General features: G+C 33.8%; 1 protein-coding gene across 3 annotated transcripts in view; it reads left to right on the top strand.

Moving 5' to 3' along the window:
• The window catches only part of CEP76 (centrosomal protein 76), a 33631-nt gene that overhangs the window by 2682 nt on the left and 11358 nt on the right, over positions 1-19591 (top strand). The window contains exons 3-12 of one of the 3 annotated variants that reach the window (XM_049620475.1): positions 178-259; positions 873-1097; positions 2349-2534; positions 3935-4032; positions 4600-4728; positions 9327-9515; positions 12536-12702; positions 13861-14194; positions 16962-17179; positions 17586-17628. In XM_049620475.1, coding sequence (XP_049476432.1) covers positions 178-259; positions 873-1097; positions 2349-2534; positions 3935-4032; positions 4600-4728; positions 9327-9515; positions 12536-12702; positions 13861-14194; positions 16962-17179; positions 17586-17628 — 1671 coding nt within the window. Of the gene's footprint in view, positions 1-177; positions 260-872; positions 1098-2348; positions 2535-3934; positions 4033-4599; positions 4729-9326; positions 9516-12535; positions 12703-13860; positions 14195-16961; positions 17180-17585; positions 18069-19591 lie in introns of those variants that run through there. The other 2 variants (XM_049620474.1, XM_049620473.1) reach the window with 2 other exon arrangements.

Genomic DNA, 19591 nt, shown 5'->3' with positions numbered 1-19591 from the left:
CCAGTAACACCACCTTTTTTGCAGACTTTTCATTATTTTAATTATGTAATTAATTAGGCTGGGAAAAGTTTCCTTGAGGGGGCTTTATACTATTTACTTAGTTCCATTGTTGCCATTCCCTTGCTTAGTTATATTTTTTGTTTTCTAATTTGTTTTCATTTTTTTCTGCCTTTCTAGGACAGTGTTGATCAAGAACTCCCTTCCTCTCCAAAACAACCTGTTTGTTTCACTGATAGACAATCAACCTTGTTAAAAAAAAGTATGTGTATTTCTTTTTAACATTGATTTCATTTTGGATAGTACTACATATTGATGTGCTGTAGTGTTTGGTATTTGATAGAAAACATTTTTTCTTTCTGGAATGAAATACTAATATTTTTATGATTAATCATCCAAAAAAACTTAGATTCTGTTTTGCATGAAGTGTGTATTATGTCAGAAGATTTAACATGTAGCAGAGTGGAAGCAAAAACAGGATCACCTGTTGCTCATGTTTTAATAATGTATTTTATAAACACTGTACAGTCTTTTAATGGTAATTACTTAATAAGTATACTTGCTGAGCTGATATTTGTCTGAGTTTGTGGAGGTGAAGGAGTGTTGGATAAGCAACTAAAAAGTAGATTTCTTAAGCATTGGCTCTGACTCCTTTCTAGCTGGGAGAGAGTAGCCAGCATATAAACTCAGATAAAAATATTTTATTATGTATCTATTCTTCCCTGGTTGCAAATGGTCCTGGTATACAGTAAATGTGTTACTTTTTTTTATTTAGTCTTTGATTTTATTTCTGTCAAGTTATTATTTCCTATTGTCTTGATCACATTCCTTAAGTTATTTGGCAGTTTCCTCATATATATTGCTACACTTTACAGCTAATATTGATCCAACACGGAGGTATCTTTACCTTCAGGTTTTGGGTGGAAAAGCTTTCTTGGAACATCTACAAGAACCTGAGCCTTTACCGGGACAAGTTTGTTCAACCTTTACTTTATGTTTACATTTTCGAAACCAACGTTTTCGTTCTAAACCTGTTCCATGTGCCTGTGAACCAGATTTTCATGATGGCTTTTTACTTGAAGTACACAGAGAAAGCTTGGGTAAGAAGCAATAATAACTTGTCATTTAATTGAGTAAATCTTTGTTAGGTTTTATTGCAGAACAACCATAAGACTTTTGCTGTAATGAGAGATTTAAAATGAGTAAATCTCCCTAGGTGTTTTTTTCTCCCCTCTTTTTTATAAAATCTACTTCCACCTGCCTTCTTACTTTATTTTCTACTTAGTTTTCCTTGAAGATTATTTTTTTACTGCTTTAATGGTTGCTTCTTTTGTAATAAACACTTAAATGCCTATTCGGTGCATTATACAATACTAGGCAAGTGCTGAGGATATATTGGAGGATGAGTCATGATTCTACTCATTTATAAAAGATGGCTAGATTTATGATGTTACATAACTTTCAAAAATAAAAAAAGTTTAGATGGGAATCTATAATTCTCATAATTTTAAAGTTGTGATAGTTGATTCTTATAATTATTTTACATAGCTTCTGTAAATGTATTTTATGTTTTGGTTAGCAAACTTAGCAAAGTTACAGAATTATACCTTTAGAATTTTAGATTACCTAAGATGGTTAATACACTACGAAAAAAATTTTTTTCCCCTCGTGAAAAATGTTGCCTTAATTAGGCTGTTAATGGCTTCACATGCTGGCTCCAAGGTGCCAATCTTTCAGTTTTGTGTAGATAATACAGTGATTATTTCTGGAGGTTTAGGGATAAAGGTAGTTTAGGGGTTAATGTTGACATATTTGAAGGCTTTTTATTATGGTAGATTTTAGTTAAGTGCTTTTTATTTTTTTTTAAGTTTATCTTATTTATTTTTGAGAGAGAGTGTGTGTGTGCACACAGGGGTGGGGCAGAGAGAAAGGCAGACAGAATCCCAAGCAGGCTCTGTGCTGTGAATGCAGAGCTTGATGTGGGCCGCAAATTCATGAACCGAGAGATCATGACCCAAACTGATATCAAGAGTTGGACGCTCAACTGAGCCACCCAGGCGTCCCTAGTTAAGTACTTTTAAAAAACAGACTTATCTCTTAGGGATGAAAAACCCTGATATGCATTGAGTAACTAGATGACTCATCACAATTATTCTAGTTTTCTCAAAAGTTAGTGACAAATTTGGGATAGTACTTTTTTTATAATTTGTTGCATACTTTCTGAGGCATTACTGAATTATTTCATTTGGTTTTATGTAAGCTTATTATTAGTATTCTTTGCAATAGAACTGTTCTACGTTGACCATAATGGAATATGTAATGTGGTGCATTTGTTTGGTTTATGTTGCCAGGTGATGGAACTAGAATGGCTGATTCAACAACAATGTTATCAATAAGCGATCCAGTTCATATGGTGCTAATCAAAACAGACATATTTGGTGAGACTACTTTAGTAGCATCCTATTTTCTTGAATGGCGATCAGTTTTGGGCTCAGAAAATGGAGTGACCAGTCTTACTGTGGAACTTATGGGTGTAGGTATGATAACTAATCACTGTTACCTTTTTGTAACCAGTTTGTTTGTAAATACATTTTATGTTTTCTGAATGCCTTTATAACCCAAGAAGGAAACATGTAAAAATTTCATTAGAATTACAGTTGGACTCCAGTATTATAGTCTTAGGAAATGTCTTGAAGTGTGCTATGACTATAGAACTTCACAGTCAATCTGACCTTGTCTTAAGGAAAAAAATTTTTATGGGAAATGAATAGAGAAATTTTGATAGCTTTTTTCTCCTCTCCATATCGATCTGATAATATGTAAGGCTGTAAAGAAAATTAAGATATTTCACACACATGCATGTATGCATACGCAAAAATCTTATAGTTCAGCACACTCCAATGTTCAGTGCATCCCCATTAGTACTAGTGTCTTCCTACAGCAGTAATTCAGATGTGGAGTTGATATTCTTCCATCCGATTACATGTGGGAATGTGGGACTCAAAGAGGTGTTAACTTGCTCATTGACAGGATCAGTGAGTGAATAGTACTCTTTGAGGACAGAGGTGGTACCTGTCTTACCATTGTCTCCTTGGACTCTTTCGTACTTCTTGATGTGTAATACATACTGTATTTGCTAATAACAGTGAAAAACAAAATGAAATTGCCAGTATTTTATGCATAACCTGTAAGGGAATTAGTTTGGTATTGAAACTAAGTCACAGAATCAAACCTGGCTTGTGGACAGTATAGCTTTAGTACTTTAGATTTTGGTAAGTCAGACCCAGAATGTGTTTTTCCTTAAATAGAAAGTAGGGGAAACAAATTTATGTGGGATATTTATTTTCAAAAGAGATACCCATTATTTGTCTTCAAATATAGGCCTAACATGATTATCATAATAATGACCAAGAAACAAGTGATTCACCAGTGAAATAGTAAATAGTTCTGGTATAAAGTGTATTTGTTTTCTGATTCCTTAAATCCAAGCAAGGATTGAAAATTTGTACTCACGTGTGATGTGAAAAATGGGAAGAAATAAATGGGAATTACTTTGGATGACAAAGAGTATAAATATTTTCTGAGAGAGGAGATTTTAACAGTTGTTTTGACTTTGTTTTTAATGTAAATGTGGTTGGCATACATTTAATGAGATTAAAAATTAAGAATCCCAAATCAATTAGATCCCAAAAGTCCCTTAAAATGTGATTAGGAAGGTCAGAAAATAGGTAATCTTATAATTAGATAAAGGCCTTTGTGAAAAATAAAAACTAATTTGATCTGGCTCAAATAATATGAATGTTAAAGGTGATGTTGAATATTACCTATTTCATGTAAGTGGAAACACAAAATTCTTAAAATTATTTTGGTTGGACTTTGGTTGACTAAGTATACATAGTCTTGAAACCTCTGAAGTTCTAAATATTTATATTTATAGGCACAGAATCAAAAGTTTCTGTGGGAATTTTAAATATAAAACTTGAGATGTACCCACCACTCAATCAAACATTATCTCAAGAAGTAGTGAACACACAGGTAAATAATTCTGAATTTCTTTTCTTTGTGTATTTGTTTTTGTAGTTGTATATTTACCTGTTGATCCTAGACAGTGCTTTCTTAGAAAATTATCATTTATTAGTTTTAAGCAAGAGAATGACAATATGATTATTAAAAAATTTTTGTCTTGGGAGAAAAAAGATCACTGGCTAATATATGTAGACCAGATTGTAGACAGGGTATGCAGAAACAGGGAAGTCAGGGGCTTCTGGGTGGCTCAGTTGAGTGCCAACTCTTGGTTTTGGCTCAGGTCATCTCATACTTGAGATGGAGCCCCGCATCGGGCTCTACACTGACTTGGAATTCTCTCTCCTTCTCTCTCTACCCCTCCCAGCTGGTACACACACGTGTGTGTATGTGCACATTCACATGCTCTCTCTCAGAGAAAAATTAAACTGGGAAGTCAGGGGCTCTTACAAATGATGACGATGATGGTGGTTTAGATTAGGGTAGTGGTAGAGATGGGGAGCAGTATGTAGAATTGTTACAGTGTTTAATTAAGGAGAAGAAATAGAAATTGAAAAAATATATTTTTTAAATTTCAAGCTTGCTTTGGAACGTCAGAAAACTGCAGAGAAAGAACGATTATTTCTTGTATATGCTAAGCAGTGGTGGAGAGAATATTTGCAGATTCGACCCTCACACAACTCCCGGCTGGTTAAGATTTTTGCACAGGTTTGTAAATTGCACTGGGAAAGGTTCACATCTGTATTTGAGATTTACTGTTGTATATGTAAATTGCATATATATGTAAATTTCATGTATGTAAATTTCATATATGTATAAAGTTGAATTTGTAAAATGTATTTATTCCAGACAAATGGAAGTTTATTTGTAAAAATAGAATGCTGATTTTGTGATACTCTCTTTTACTAAGTAGGTGAATAACATAACATAATCTTTGTTTTAATTTGGTTTTCATTTTCAATTCCTTTTTAAAACCTTTTTTAATGTATTTGATTTAAAACAGATGAAAACCCATTTTGTTTAACTTGGAGTGTGTCCCTGACTGATACTTAGTACTAAATGATTAACTACTAGGATACTTTGTGGTATTAGTTTTCATGTGCAGAATTGGGGCTTTGGGCATATATGCTTAGACATATATGTTGTTAGGGTATTTTTTTAAAGACAGTGTTACATATAATAATTCTATTTAGCCAATACATCTGAGCCAGTGACTAGTCATATTTAACTGCATCATTTCAATTATATATCTCTGCCTCTTTTTTCTTGTATCCCATGCCCATTTTCTCTCATTAACAAATCAGCATAAAATTTATGATCAGATCCTTAATTTGTGTAATTCTGAGGAACCATTCAAATGTTTTATATGTATTCAGTGTTTTATAGATGCTTTTATATGAGTATAGTATGGTGTTATTTTGAGTAACATATCTCAAATCCTGTGCATTTGTCTAGCTTTACCCTGGGATGGGCTAAGAGTGGTTCAATTTCTAGATGAGGAGCTTAGGAATGGGAGAGCCTAGTTGATGAGTGGTGGAAATGAGGGAAAAGGTTTCTCACTTTCTGATCGCATTGTCTGTACATTGTTTGGGCAGGTGAGGTGGCAGTGATGTCAGGATGGGGTGGAGAGAAACCAGTCAAAATATAACTGGCTCTTTACTGTCTATTTAGTCTGAGGTGAGATTCATTGCCATGTGGAATCTGGGACCAGAAGAAGACTGGGTGGGTGAGGAAGTGGATCAAAGAAATGACAAATGAAAGAGGAGGAGGAAGAGGTTGAGATATGCAGTTAAGCAAATCAGGGAATGGGGATTTTCATGCAGAAAATATTACTTAAACAAGTTCTCATCTCTTAAAATTCATTGTAAGAATATTTGAACCACGTAGGTCATTAGTTTCATGGTAACCATATGAGACTGTCAATTTGTCAGGCATTGCCACTTTTGTAAAAATAAGCAGTATAAGGGATAAAGGAATGAAGAATCTTTCCTAAGATCAAACAGCAACTCAGTCTTGGAGACTTTATTAAGTTGCACTTTTGCCTAGTGCTTTTTTAGTTTGATGGGACCACCTCTCTCTATATAGAGAGAGTAAATAAACTGTTTATCTTACTGCTATTCCCCAGAAGTGTTTTTTGCTGCTGCTTTCTATATTTGATTAGATAGGAAATTAAGGAGCACCAGTTACTTAAGGCAGTCAATCCAATCACAAAAACTATAGTTTTAAACAAAAGAATATTATTATATAATATAATTAAATTATATTTATATATAACATAATATATAATATTAAATTATACATGGTCTGAAAATGAATTTCCATTGCTTTCAGACACAAGAAGAAATAGTTTATAACAGTACTATCCTTCTGGAGTGATGGAAATGTTCTCTGCTGTCCAGTATGGTAGCCATTGTGCTATTGAACATGCAGAATGTGGTCGATGCAATAAAGAACTGAATTTTAAATCTTACTTAATTTTAATTAAAATTTAAATAGCCACATAGGGTTGGTGGCATTCTTAGTGGAAATTCTTAATTCTTAGTGGACAGTGCAGGTTTAGAAGCTGAAATATTGAAATTTTCAAGACATTTAGTTTATGGGGACATTTATAGGAAATATTGCTGTAATGAAACATAGGATATATTTGTATTCTAAGCTGCTACTATTGATGATTGATTTAGGGCAAATGCATCCACTTTTTAGGTGCTCATGCCTTCCCTATTAGTGGAGTTGTAAGAATAGGACTAAATGGCTTACTCAGTTAATTACCTTTATCCTAACCAAACATCTGTGGAATCCTCAGAGTCATTACATTTAATAATCATTGTACTTTTTCTCCCTCCCTTGCTTGTTTTGCTACAGTACAATAGTAATTCACTTAATCATAGCTTTTAAATTTTCTAGTGCAAGAAATTTTTAAAAAGTTATAGAAGTTGATCTTTGAGGCCATTAAATTTTAGGAAAATGTTATAAATCACTTGAGGATTGAGATTATCTTTTTAATGTTGAGATTGTGATTTCAGGACTTAATATTCTCATACTACACTAGATTAACAATAATACTGAGTTAATGAGTTAACGTAAAAGAAATCCAAGTAGTTTTCTACTTGTCTCTAAAATTACAATCATGATTTTCTGTTTTAAAAATGAGTACCTTGTGGGGTGCCTGGGTGGCTCATTTAGTTGAGAGTCAGACTCTTAGTTTTGGCTCAGGTCATGATCTCAGGGTTTGTGGGATTGAGTCCCATGTGGGGCTCTGTGCTGACAGTACAGAGCCTGCTTAGGATTCTCTGTCTCTCTGTCTCCACTCTCTGTGCCCCACCCCCACCCCCACGTGCACGCTTGTTCTCTCTCTCAAAATAAATAAACATTAAAAAAAAAATGAGTACCTTGAAATACCCTATGCTTAAATCTCCTTCCTTTTCCTGTCTCTCTTCCTTATTTTCCTTATCTGTCTTTGGTTCTTCATTCTATTTGAGGTTTTGTTTTGTTTCAACTGATCCCTTCATTCTGTCTCTTTCTGATTCCTAAGATAGCATGGGGGAGATGGAGACTTAGAGACTACCATGGATGTGTTTGAGCCAGGCGGTACAGTGGGGTGGGAGAGGACAGGGAAAAAAATCAGTGCCTTTTAGAGTTGAGGACCATACTTGTGAGTGAAATCATAACATTTTGCTCTGCATCATATAAGAATTCATGGACTTTCTCATTATAATTAAATGAAAATGATAGGATTTTTTTTTTTATTGCTAAAGTATGAGATTATATTGGAGAAGTGATGTTTTTGTGGTGTAGAAAAGACATCTATAGTTCCGATAATTCGAACAGATGATGTTTCTGTTGGCTGAGTTAGGTCTTATTTCTGAGGAGCCTTGCCATAATAGAGAGTGTTGTCTTTGAATTTTGAATAGAAAGTAGACCTTTGACTTTGTCATCTCAGTAATCAAGAAGTAAGGGAAATGTGGGCTTTTATAATATTAACTCTAAAAGCATAGTGGTAGACAGTCATCAGAGACTTTTGTATGCACTCTAGCTCTTTAGCTCAACTCCTAGGATATATTCTGTATTTGAAATGTAAGATGTTTTTCTAAAACGATTTTCAAAACTCTGCTTTGTTGACTTGGTTAACAAATCATTGTTTCCTGTGGATCTCCAAGTGTAATGGAAACAAACAAAATGAGCTATGATAATTTGTTGTTGTGTCAGTAAATCAGAAAAGCTATTGTTTGAATACATAGTATTAAATTCTGTATGATAATATGAAAGAATAGTTTGGCTTAGAGCCCCTCTCCATCCCCTGCCCACTTGCCTATTCTGTTTTCAGAGGAGTTCTTTTTTTTTTTTTTTTTTTTAGTTTTATTGAAGGATACTTGACGCATATAATTGTATATATTTAAAGTGCATGACATAATGACTTGATATACATATATGTTGTGGAATTACTACCAAAATTAAGATAATGAACATATCCATCACCTCACATAGTTAACTCTTCTTTTGTGCAGTGAGGATGCTCAAGGTCTATTCTCAGCAACGTTCAAGTTTACTGTATTAACTACTCATCATGCTGTACATTAGATCGTCAGAACTTACTCTTCTTGTAACTAAAAATTTGTACCCTTTAGCCTACATCTCCCCTATCCCTCCCTCTTCCCAACCATTCTATTCTCTATTTCTTGAAATGAACCTTTGATTTGTTTTGTTTTGTTTTAAGGTTCTACATGTAAGTGACAACCACCATACAAGATTTGTCTTTCTCTGTTTGGCTTATTTCATTTGGCATAATACTCTTCAGATATGTCCATGTTGTCATAAATAGCAGGATCTCCTTTTTTATAGCTGAACGATACTCTGTTGTATATGTAATATCACATTTTCTTTACTGATTCATCCATTAAAGGAAATTTCAGTTGTTTCCATACCTTGGATATTGTGAGTGATGCTGCAATGAACATGGATGTGCAGATATCTCTTTGAGATACTGATTTCAGTTGCTTCAGATATATATCCAGTAGTGAGATTGCTGAATCACGAGAGTTCAAGTTCTTATTGTCACAAGCTTTGGAGTCAGACAGCTCAGGGTTTAAATCCCAGCTCTATTCCATAACACCTGTAGCTTCAGTTTCTTCATTTATAAAATGAAAACAGTAAGAGATGTTAAGAGGACTAAAAGAAAAATTACATGCACAGCATTCAATAAGTGGTGGTGTCCAGAATTCTTTTATCCCACATTAATATGTTCTAAGAAAGTGTTAAAATTGGGGATGATTAATCTGTCATTACAGTGTTTTCCTCTCTTCCCCCAGGATGAAAATGGGATAAATAGACCAGTCTGTTCCTATATTAAACCACTTCGAGCTGGGAGGCTTTTGGATACTCCAAGGCAAGCAGCAAGATTTGTTAATGTCCTTGGTTATGAAAGAGCCCCGGTTATTGGAGGAGGAGGTAAACAGGAACAGTGGTGCACTCTGCTGGCCTTTCTCTGTAGAAACAAGGTATCCTACATATGTAATAGAATTGAAAACCAGTACATCTTCGTTATGTGAATTTATTGCATTTGAAAATAATTAACTTAGAAAAATGGATATATTGTCCGTTTGAACTAGTCAGAATCTTTTGTTTTCAATACATAAAGAAAAACCTTGGCATCTTTATTTTCTTGTATAGCTTCTTATTTAGTGTAATATGATTTTTGTGAGGTAGAGACAAGTAGTATAGTGTCAGAAATTAAGATATAGAGGTAAATTAAACAGTGAATTAGAGATGGCGCTGGGACCAGAACAGCGGTCTTTCTAGTACTATTCATGTGTTAAAATCTACTTAGATGATACATTTTTTTAAAAGAGAAAATGGCAGTACAAAGTGAATATGGAAAAAAGTCTTGGATTGCATGGTATTGTGTTTAGTTTCAAATATAAGTATATATTTAAGAATTTGTGTAGGGGTTTCTGTGTGGCTTAGTCAGTTGAGCGTCTGAGTTCATCTCAGGTCATGATCTCGCAGTTCATGGGTTCAAATCTGACGTTGGGCTCTGTTCTGACAGCATGGAGCCTGGGGCTTGCTTCTGATTCTGTGTCTTCCTCTCTCTCTGCCCCTCCCCCACTCATGCTGTGTGTCTCTCTCTTTCTCTCTCTTTCTCAAAAGTAAACATTACAATTTTTTTTTTAAAAAGACACATTGTTGATTTTTATTTTAAAAAATTATGTAAGTTTATTGATGTTAAATGAATTGATTTCAGTAAACTAATTTTATAGATTGTGTGTGATATTTCCTAATCTGTGTTCTAAAAATTTTGATAATATAAAAATAAGAGCATCTTTAGCATTCCAGTTCTACCAAAACAGAAGAAAAGAAATTTCTTTATTGTTTTGAAATAATTTTGTTTAGTTTGATGTTGTATAAATAGTATGAGTATTCATTCACAAGGCAAAGCTTATCCAGTAGAACCTATTTAGAATAGAGATTGATTTGTCAGAAGGATTTTACCTTAAAAACAATTGAAAACTTAAACATTATAAAAAAAATTATTTTGATTTATTCTCAAGCTGTGGTTTCCAAAAGTTGTGTTTATGGATTTTAGCTTTTTAACTTCAAATATAGTAGGAATGGTACATATTTAAAATTATTATGTAAAAAATGCTTTTGCAAAGCAAATAATCATCCCTTTGATTCACTATTATGTTCACCTTAGTTTGTTTAAAGAGAAAGAATATCTTAAAATTAGAATCTTGAAAATTATTGAAAAAGTTATTCTTGCACAAATAGCAGCATTACAAGAGTAAAGGTGCAATTTCACATATAATTCTATTGCTGGTTTTTCATTTCTTCTTGTATTTTTATATTTTTCTCCTGTGTATTTATCATTCTTTGTATAATTATAATTGAGATATAAATAAAATTTTGTGCCCTACTTTATAATTTAACATTATGCTATGAACATTTTTCCATGTGTTGCTATAATTTTTATGATCTCCATTTTAAAATGGTTGTTCGTATAAGGTTTTCTTTAGTTGACATACAAAATCTACTTAACTATTTTGCCATTGTAGGAATTGTTTCTCTTGGCTACAGTAGGCTTGCTTCCAATTTTTTGATGTTCTTGTGAGTAAATTTTTCATTGAATATCTTTGGGAGTATTATTTTTCCTTTGAAATTTTTAAACTATAAAATCTCAGTATAGAAATTGGGTGTAAAAGGTTGGATATTATATTTTTCAAAAGTCAATTAATGATTTTAAAATGCTATTGGTTTTAGTATAGTTAATAAAAAAAACAGCAGTGCACGGGCACCTGGGTGGCTCAGTTGGTTGAGCCGCTGACTTCGGCTCAGGTCATGATCTCACAGCTTGTGAGTTCAAGCCCCACGTTAGGCTCTGTGCTGACACTCGGAGCCTGGAGCCTGCTTTGGATTCTGTGTCTCCCTCTCTCTCTCTCTCTGCCCCTCCCCCACTCACACTCTGTCTCTCTCTCTCTCTCTCTCTCTCTCTTTCAAAAAATAAACAAACATTAAAAAAAAATCAGTGCAGGGCCACTAATACAAAATTTGGGGGGAAAGAAATCATCCCCCATGCTAACCCTGAACTTGTTATTTTTGCTTTTGTATATTAATTACCCACAGTCCTACACTTAAATACATATCTTAATATAATTGCATCCTTACTGTTTAATATTTTGATTTTTTTATAGAATATAAGGTATATTCTATTTTTGTGGTTTTCATAACATTTTTAAGATTTGAAAGTAATAAAACATTGTCAAAGAAAATTTAGAAAATAGAAGGGAAAATTATATATAATCTACCATAATTATTGCCACTGTTGGCATTCTGTTCTCTCATTTTTCCTAGTATTTATTGCCTTAAGATGATTACATATGGATACTGTAACTCATTGTTTTGAGTATTTTCCCATGTATTTACATTTCTCAGTGTATCATTTGTCATCTTGTCTGTTCATGTCCTTTAGCTAATCATCTTTAAAATCTTGCTGCATTTCTATCTATGTTTTATGAGTTTTTATAAACTTTTGATATGAATGCTCTCTTTTTAAAAAAAAATTTTTTTTTAGTGTTTATTTATTTTAGAGAGACAGAGGGCGAGCAGGGGAGGGACAAAGAGAGAGGGAGACACAGAATCCAAAGTGGGCTTCAAGCTCTGAACTGTCAGCACAGAGCCCAATGTGGGGCTCAGACTTCTGAACCATGAACCATGAGATCATGACCTGAGCTGAAGTCAGACGCTTAACCTGCTGAGCCACCCAGGCAGGCACCCCTGAAAGCCCTCTCTTAAAGTATACATGTTATGACTATCAGGTTTGTGAGCACTGACTGTGTAAAATAATTTAGGGTCTTCTAAAATTAGTGTATTTTGTCCCCCCCCACCATTGTTTCAGCTTAACACTAGACTTATGATTAAAAGTGAAAAAATTAATATTCCCTTTTATTATAATTTCGTATTTGAATATTTGATGAGGAAACAATGTGAAGGAATAAATACTTAAATTCATTTCATTTTCTAGGGTGACTGTGAAGATCATGCTAATCTTCTGTGCAGTCTTCTTCTTGGATATGGATTAGAAGCCTTTGTGTGTGTTGGGACTAAGGCAAAAGGAATACCTCATGCATGGGTTATGACCTGTGGAACTGATGGAACTGTCACTTTTTGGGAGAGTTTAACGGGACACAGGTTTGTCAACTCAGCTTACAAGGATATTAAAATGAAGATGCATATGTTTTAAATTATAAGTTCTTTGTTTATATTGGTGGTACCCAAAGGCCTATACCGATAATTTTTATTATTGGATCCTTTTTGATGACTATGTAAAAAATTACTATAGTTAAAAAGCTGTTAAATTTGAAGAAAATTCATATACCTAGAATATTCTTTACCAACATGATTTTGGTAAAAAAAAAAAAAAAAAAAAAATTACATTTTACTTTCAATTGTGTAATTGGGATACTCTTTTTCTGATGTTTTTCCCCAAGCCTAAAAATAAGCTCAGGTTGTAAATCATGATTTCTTTTGAAAATTTGATGTCACCAACTCCACATTGGTAAATCCACTGTATACTTTTTTTTTAGTTTTTCTGTCATCATATTTTTTAGAGTTCAGTGCTCCCTCCTTGCTAGGATCATTTCTTTCCTTAACTTCCCCATAGCACTTTCAGTTTTCATTATTCCTGTCTGGCTATTCTCAATTTTCCTTTATCTTGTCTTTAAATGTTGGAGTTCTTAAAGGCTCAGCCCTGGGCCATCTTCTTCTTTTTCTGAATTTTTCCCTGGTTGATATCATTTTGGTTAGTTATGCCTAATAATATGTAGCTAAATTATTTTAATTGTATTATCTGAGATGAATGTTTTTGATCTTAATGATTATACATAGAATATATTCTCATGTTAAAGTAGAGTTGATTAAAAAAATTTTTTTAATGTTTATTATTTATTTTTGAGAGAGAGAGACAGAGCAGGAGTGGGGAAGGGGCAGAGAGAGAGGGACACACAGAATCTGAAGCAAGCTCCAGGCTCTGAGCTGTCAGCACAGAGCCTGATGCGAGGCTGGAACCTACGAACCGTGAAATCATGACCTGAGCCAAAGTCAAATGCTTAGCCAACTGAGCCACCAAGTGCCCCCCGAGTGGAGTTGATTTTTATATCATACTGTGTGCCATACAATTACTGTAGATAGAGTAAATGTAGAAATATAAGAAGGAAAAACAAATATTAAACTCTAGTCTTGGGAAATAGTTATGGCCTTAACTGTTCAAATAATTTTCTTTCTCAATAAGATGCTGCCTTCTTAATTTTTAAGTTCTTATTATATAAAATTATGATTTACTTCTTTTAGGTATATCCACAAACCTGTCAATCCTGATGAATCTCCAGTTGCTGAACAGCCCAAGCCATTGTACCCATATCGAACAATTGGTTGTGTTTTCAATCATCAGATGTTCCTGGGAAATTGTCAGCCCTCTGACTCAGTAGAAATATGTGTGTTTGATTTGAATGATGAATCCAAATGGAAACCCATGAGTGAAGAAGCAATCAAATCTGTGTGTGCCCCAGGAGCTACAACATCCCTTCCTCCCTTTCCCCCTCTATGTGCATCTACAATTGATGCTTCAGTAACAAGTAATGAAATAGAAATGCAGCTAAGGCTACTAGTGTCAGAACACAGAAAGGTAATTAATACTGAACTTAGTAGTTTCATGCATTTTTTGTCAGTTGTTTATGTATTTAACAATTTTGGGAGGGGTGCAGGTGGGATAGTACAGTCACTTTTATACCTGAACAAAGCAAATTTAACAAAGCAAAGGGCAGCAGAGTTCCTGCCCTTAAGAAGCTTATAGTTTTGAGAGTCAAGAGAGTTAAGTTCTGAGACTCAGAAATTTCCAAATATACCAATACTTGTACTGTTTTTTCTTTTTAAGTTTATTTTGAGAGAGATGGAATCCCAAGCAGGCTCCATGCTGTCAGTACACAGCCCTGATGCTGGACTTTATCTCAGGAACCGTGAGACCGAGAGTTCTTGACCTGAGCTGAAATCAAGTCACTTAACCGACTGAGCCACCTAGCACTCCACCAATACTTTTAAAATTTATTATTTCCTTCTAGAAATAAAGAGTGGTGAACTAGTTCAGATTTTGTTAAATACTACTGTTTTTATTTCTTTTTTGTGAAGTACTTATTCGTATTATTCTCTATTGAAAATATTGGGTTATAATTTTTTATATTCATTTTTTCCAGGTTAGTTTTGTTTGTTTTTTTTCTTCCTATTACACTAACTTAGGTAGATGTAAAATTACATCCTTCTAGCTTTAATTTGCATTTTCCTGATTACTTATGAGGTCAAACCTCTTTATTAGCCATTTTGATTTCTTTTGTAAAGTACATTAAAGAAGACATAAAAAGCATTAATCATAAAAGATTAGTGTATTTTAAGAATTTTTGTTCATTAAAATAAACCAGTCAGAAGCTGAAAAGAGCAGTACTGGAATGGGAAAAGTTATTTGCAACACATATAACCGATAAAGGACTAGAATCTCAGAAAATTTATTTCTAATTCACCTTTTGATGAATCCTGTTTTCTGTGTTTCTTGAGGCCATCAAAGACAAACTGATAGATATGTGTTCTGGGCTCCAGTTACTATTAGCTTTGGCCTCTAAAATCTGCCATACTTACTTGCTAATTCATCAAAGCATTTAAAAGTATTTTGGAAAATATTTAGTCTGGCATTTGTAGTTCTCAGCAATAGGTTGCTCAAGGATCTAGTTCACTATACCGCTGGGAATGAGAGCCCCTCATTACTGCCCCTTTCCCTCCATCACTCATACTGCCTTTTAATTTTCTTAGGTTTTGTTTACAAACAAAACCAGTATTTTATTACATTATAAGAATTTGAATAGAGAAAGAAAACAGGGGTGCCTGAGTGGCTTGGTTGGTTAAGCGTCTGACTCTTGATCTCAGCTCAGGTCACGATCTCACAGTTCACCACCCACCTCGGGCTCTGTACTGACAGTGCAGAGCCTGCTTGGGATTCTGTCTGTTCCTCTCTCAGTCCCTTCCCTGCTTGCATGGTCTCTGTCTCAAAATAAGTAAGCTTAAAAAAATTATTCTTTGTTATTATTTTCTTTAAGTTTATTTGATTTATTTTGAGAGAGAGCGCATGCACGTGAGCAGGGGAGAGGCAGAGAGAGGTAAAGAGAGAATCCCAAGCAGTCTCTGCACAGACAGCCCTGACCCAGGGCTCGATCCCACAACTTTGGGATCACGACCTGAGCCAAAACCAAGAATCAGACACTTAGCCAACTGAGCCATCTAGGCACCCCCTCCAAAAAGTTTAAAAAATTAAAAAAAAAAAAACAAAAAACTGAGCTAGATACCAGTGTTGATCACTAAGTTAGTAGTGCCTGTAAATCAGCAAGTGAGATTTGCTTTTGCTGCTGGAAATAGATGGATGATACTGGACCTTTGAAGTCACTTGGAACCAGTAAAAACCTTGAATGCAAAATCAAGAAATGCTAGAGATTTATTATATCAAAATATTTAGAATTTTGAGAAGTTTTTTATGTTTATAACAGTGTTTTTAAAATGTCATGTGTCTGAATATCTGTAGTTTCTCTGATGTATATAAATGAAATCATAATTGCCTTCAACATTCCATAGAAACATGTTTTAAACTCCCTGAGGGCCTATAGCATGTCTTTTTCATCTTTTTATCTCTTTACAGTATAAAAGTTAGTGTTTTTTTTAAGAGTTAATGCTTAATAAATACTTGAGTTTATACGTGCAATTCATTTGTTGATTTTTCTCCCCTACTACAGTTAAATTTATGTTGGAGCTCTCAAATTAAGCAGATTCAATCGTATTATTTAAAGTCAAATAAAATGTGATCTCAGAATTCAGTGATACCATGTTTTTCATAGTAGGACTATTCCACATGGTCTTTTCTAGTGGATATTAAGGAAGTATAGGATTTTGGAGCCTTTACTAAGACTATTGTATTGAAAATTTTTTGTTGGGGGTACCTGGGGAGCTCAGTCAGTTAAGCGTATCTGACTCTTGATTTCACCTCAGGTCATGATCTCGTGGTTGTGAGATTGAGCCCCTTGTCAGGCTCTGCGCTGACAGCATGGATCCTGCTTGAGATTCTCTCTCTGCCCTGTCTCTCTCTCTCTCTGTCTCTCTCTCTCTCTCTCAAAATAAATAAATAAACCTAAAAAGAAAAAACTTTTTTTTCCTCTAAGAAGTAAAACCAGATGCCTATAGTTCCTTTTATTTTTTATTTGCATGTGTCTTTATAATAGTTACTAGAAAGTTTAAAAAATTATGACAGGTTTTAAGAATTTTCTCTTGGCATATGTTAAAATAGTCAACAATTAACAATTGGTTTCTAAAATAGTGTATTTCACCTTTTCTTTTTTTCTTTTGTCTTTTGATTGCTATAGGATCTTGGTCTCACCACTGTTTGGGAAGACCAGCTTTCCTATCTCTTATCACCAGCTTTGGCTTCTTATGAATTTGAGCGTACAACAAGTATATCTGCAGGCAATGAAGAATTTCAAGATGCCATAAGGAGGGCTGTACCTGATGGTCACACATTTAAAGGGTTCCCAATACATTTTGTATATAGAAATGCAAGGCGTGCATTTGCCACATGTCTTCGGTGAATGAATTTTCGAATTCATAAATGTTATTATTGGCTTAGCAGTTTCAGCAATCTGTTAGTCTGGTTTTTTAGGAATGATTTTAGAATCACATAATGAAATTCTATAATGATTTATTTTCCTTTCCACAGATTGTGAGTCTGAAATGTAGCTCTAGGTAGTTGGATAATTTTCCCATTGATTTTGGTGCAATATTAGTTGAAGATTTCTGATCTTTTCTAGTGTAATTTTTTAAATTTATACACTGTGAGGAAATGTTCTATAATTCGGATAGCTTAACCAAAATTATAGGGCTGTTGGTAGCAGAGACAGGATTTTTAAAAATTATTTTAAATGCTGACTTACTTGGAAAAAAGTAAAACCTATGTTCACTTCTTAATTGAATAAATCTTCTTTCTTCTGTAGGTCTCCTTTCTGTGAAGAAATAATCTGTTGCCGTGGAGACCAGGTGCGACTGGCAGTTCGTGTCCGAGTGTTTACTTACCCTGAATCTGCATGTGCTGTTTGGATCATGTTTGCTTGTAAATATCGCTCAGTATTATAGGACTAACATTTCTGTAAGAATATACCTGTGTTTTATTGGAATTTTACACATTGTACATTACTAGCTGTTTAGAGGTTCATTATTTTAAAAATCACATTCTGGCTTGGATGTCATATTTTACTATTGTATATACCTGACTGAAAATGTTTGAAAAAAATCATGTATGTATTTAAAAATTAAGAATGAAAAACTTGTATAAATCTGAGTGGAATTTAGTATAAATTAAGTGTTTATTTTATTTTAATAAATGCTACTTTGTTTACAGGTATTCAGTAGTTTAAATATGAATATAAAATTTACCCAGTTTTCTTTGCATTAACAGGCAATCAGAGAGATACTTATTTGCCTGAGGGTTTGAGCCATAGTAAAGTCAATATGGAACATTATTTTTCATAGCTTAAATGGGATTATTTTATATAAATAGAAATTAATCTCACAACAGATTTATTTATTAGGTGAAAATACATCTTGATGAATTATCACTTTAGTGGTTTACCCATGGCTATAGGGATATTTATGACTTTCCAGGGATTTATGGGAGGACTTTGATGCAAGAGCAGGAAAAACTAATACCCGAAAACATAAATATTAATAATAAAAAAAACTCACAGAAAAGTACATGAATAATTTATAAGTATTTGATTGAATCATCATAAAAATGAATTGAGTATTTTAGAAAAAATTTATCATACTCTTTTTTTATGATACTGATAAAGTATTTTCTATAATTAATTTTTTTTAATTTATTTTTTTAAGAGACAGAGTGCAAGCAGGGGAGGGGCAGAGAGAGGGAGGGCAGAGAACAAGCAGGCTCCAGGCTCTGAGTTGTTAGCACAGAGCCCGACGCAGGGCTCAAACTCATGATCTCTGAGATCATGACCTGAGCCAAAGTCGGACACTTAACCAACTGAGCCACCCAGGTGCCCTTGTTTTCTATAATTAATATTTGCAGTCTGTTGCTGATTTTCTGTAGTCAAAGGATCCATTATTAGCCTCTTCATGGATTCCATCTTATGAACCCACATTTGTTTTTCTTTCTTCCCTTTTTTCATTGTGATAAAAACATCAGTGTATATGTAACTACTCTAAATGGGAGAATCATTATGTGAGGCCACTGAAAAATAAGCATATGTAAGGGACTTCCTTCTGATACTTGTTTTAAAATCGAGCAAGCCTTTTTTTATATATAAATTTTTTTTAATGTTTATTTATTTTTGAGAGATAGAGACAGTGCAAGCAGGGGAGGGGCAGAGAGAGAGGGAGACACAGAATCCAAAGCAGGCTCTAGGCTCTGAGCTGTCAGCACAGAGCCCAACGTGGGGCTTGAACTCATCAACTGCAAGATCATGATCTGAACCGAAGTTAGATGCTTAACTGAGCCACCCAGGTGCCCCTAAAATTGAGCAAGGTTTTAAGAGAGCAACAGTGAACATTAAAAAAGCTATAGCAGTTTCACTTTTTGTAATAAACTGCATGATGTGGTAGCTATGACTGTCCATTCAGCACCTCTGTGCACAGTTCTTGATTCAGTTGCTTTATCCATTGGTCTTCTTAAGAAAGCACCTGTGCAAGTTTTTCTTTTCATCACTTTACCTCACCATTGCAAATAAAATGATTTAATGTTTTTTAAAAAAATTAAAATCTAGAGATAGCCTAAAATTTACCTTTTATTTTTATATATGGTATTTATGATTTAGCTTGCTTAAAAAGTCTGAAAATATCCCTCTTCTCAATTTTCTTTGAAAACAATAATCAGATATTTCTTGTGAGACTGACATGACTTTAGAGAATTAGAAAAATAAGAATTAAGACTTTTTTGTTCTGTTGTCAAAATTACTCATAAAGCTATCAATAGAGAAAATCGCTT

This window comes from Panthera uncia (genome assembly GCF_023721935.1).
Source record: "Panthera uncia isolate 11264 chromosome D3 unlocalized genomic scaffold, Puncia_PCG_1.0 HiC_scaffold_8, whole genome shotgun sequence".
Taxonomy (NCBI): Eukaryota; Metazoa; Chordata; class Mammalia; order Carnivora; family Felidae; genus Panthera; species Panthera uncia.
The sequence above is the reverse complement of the archived record's forward strand: the minus strand, read 5'-3'. Positions and strand labels throughout refer to the sequence as shown.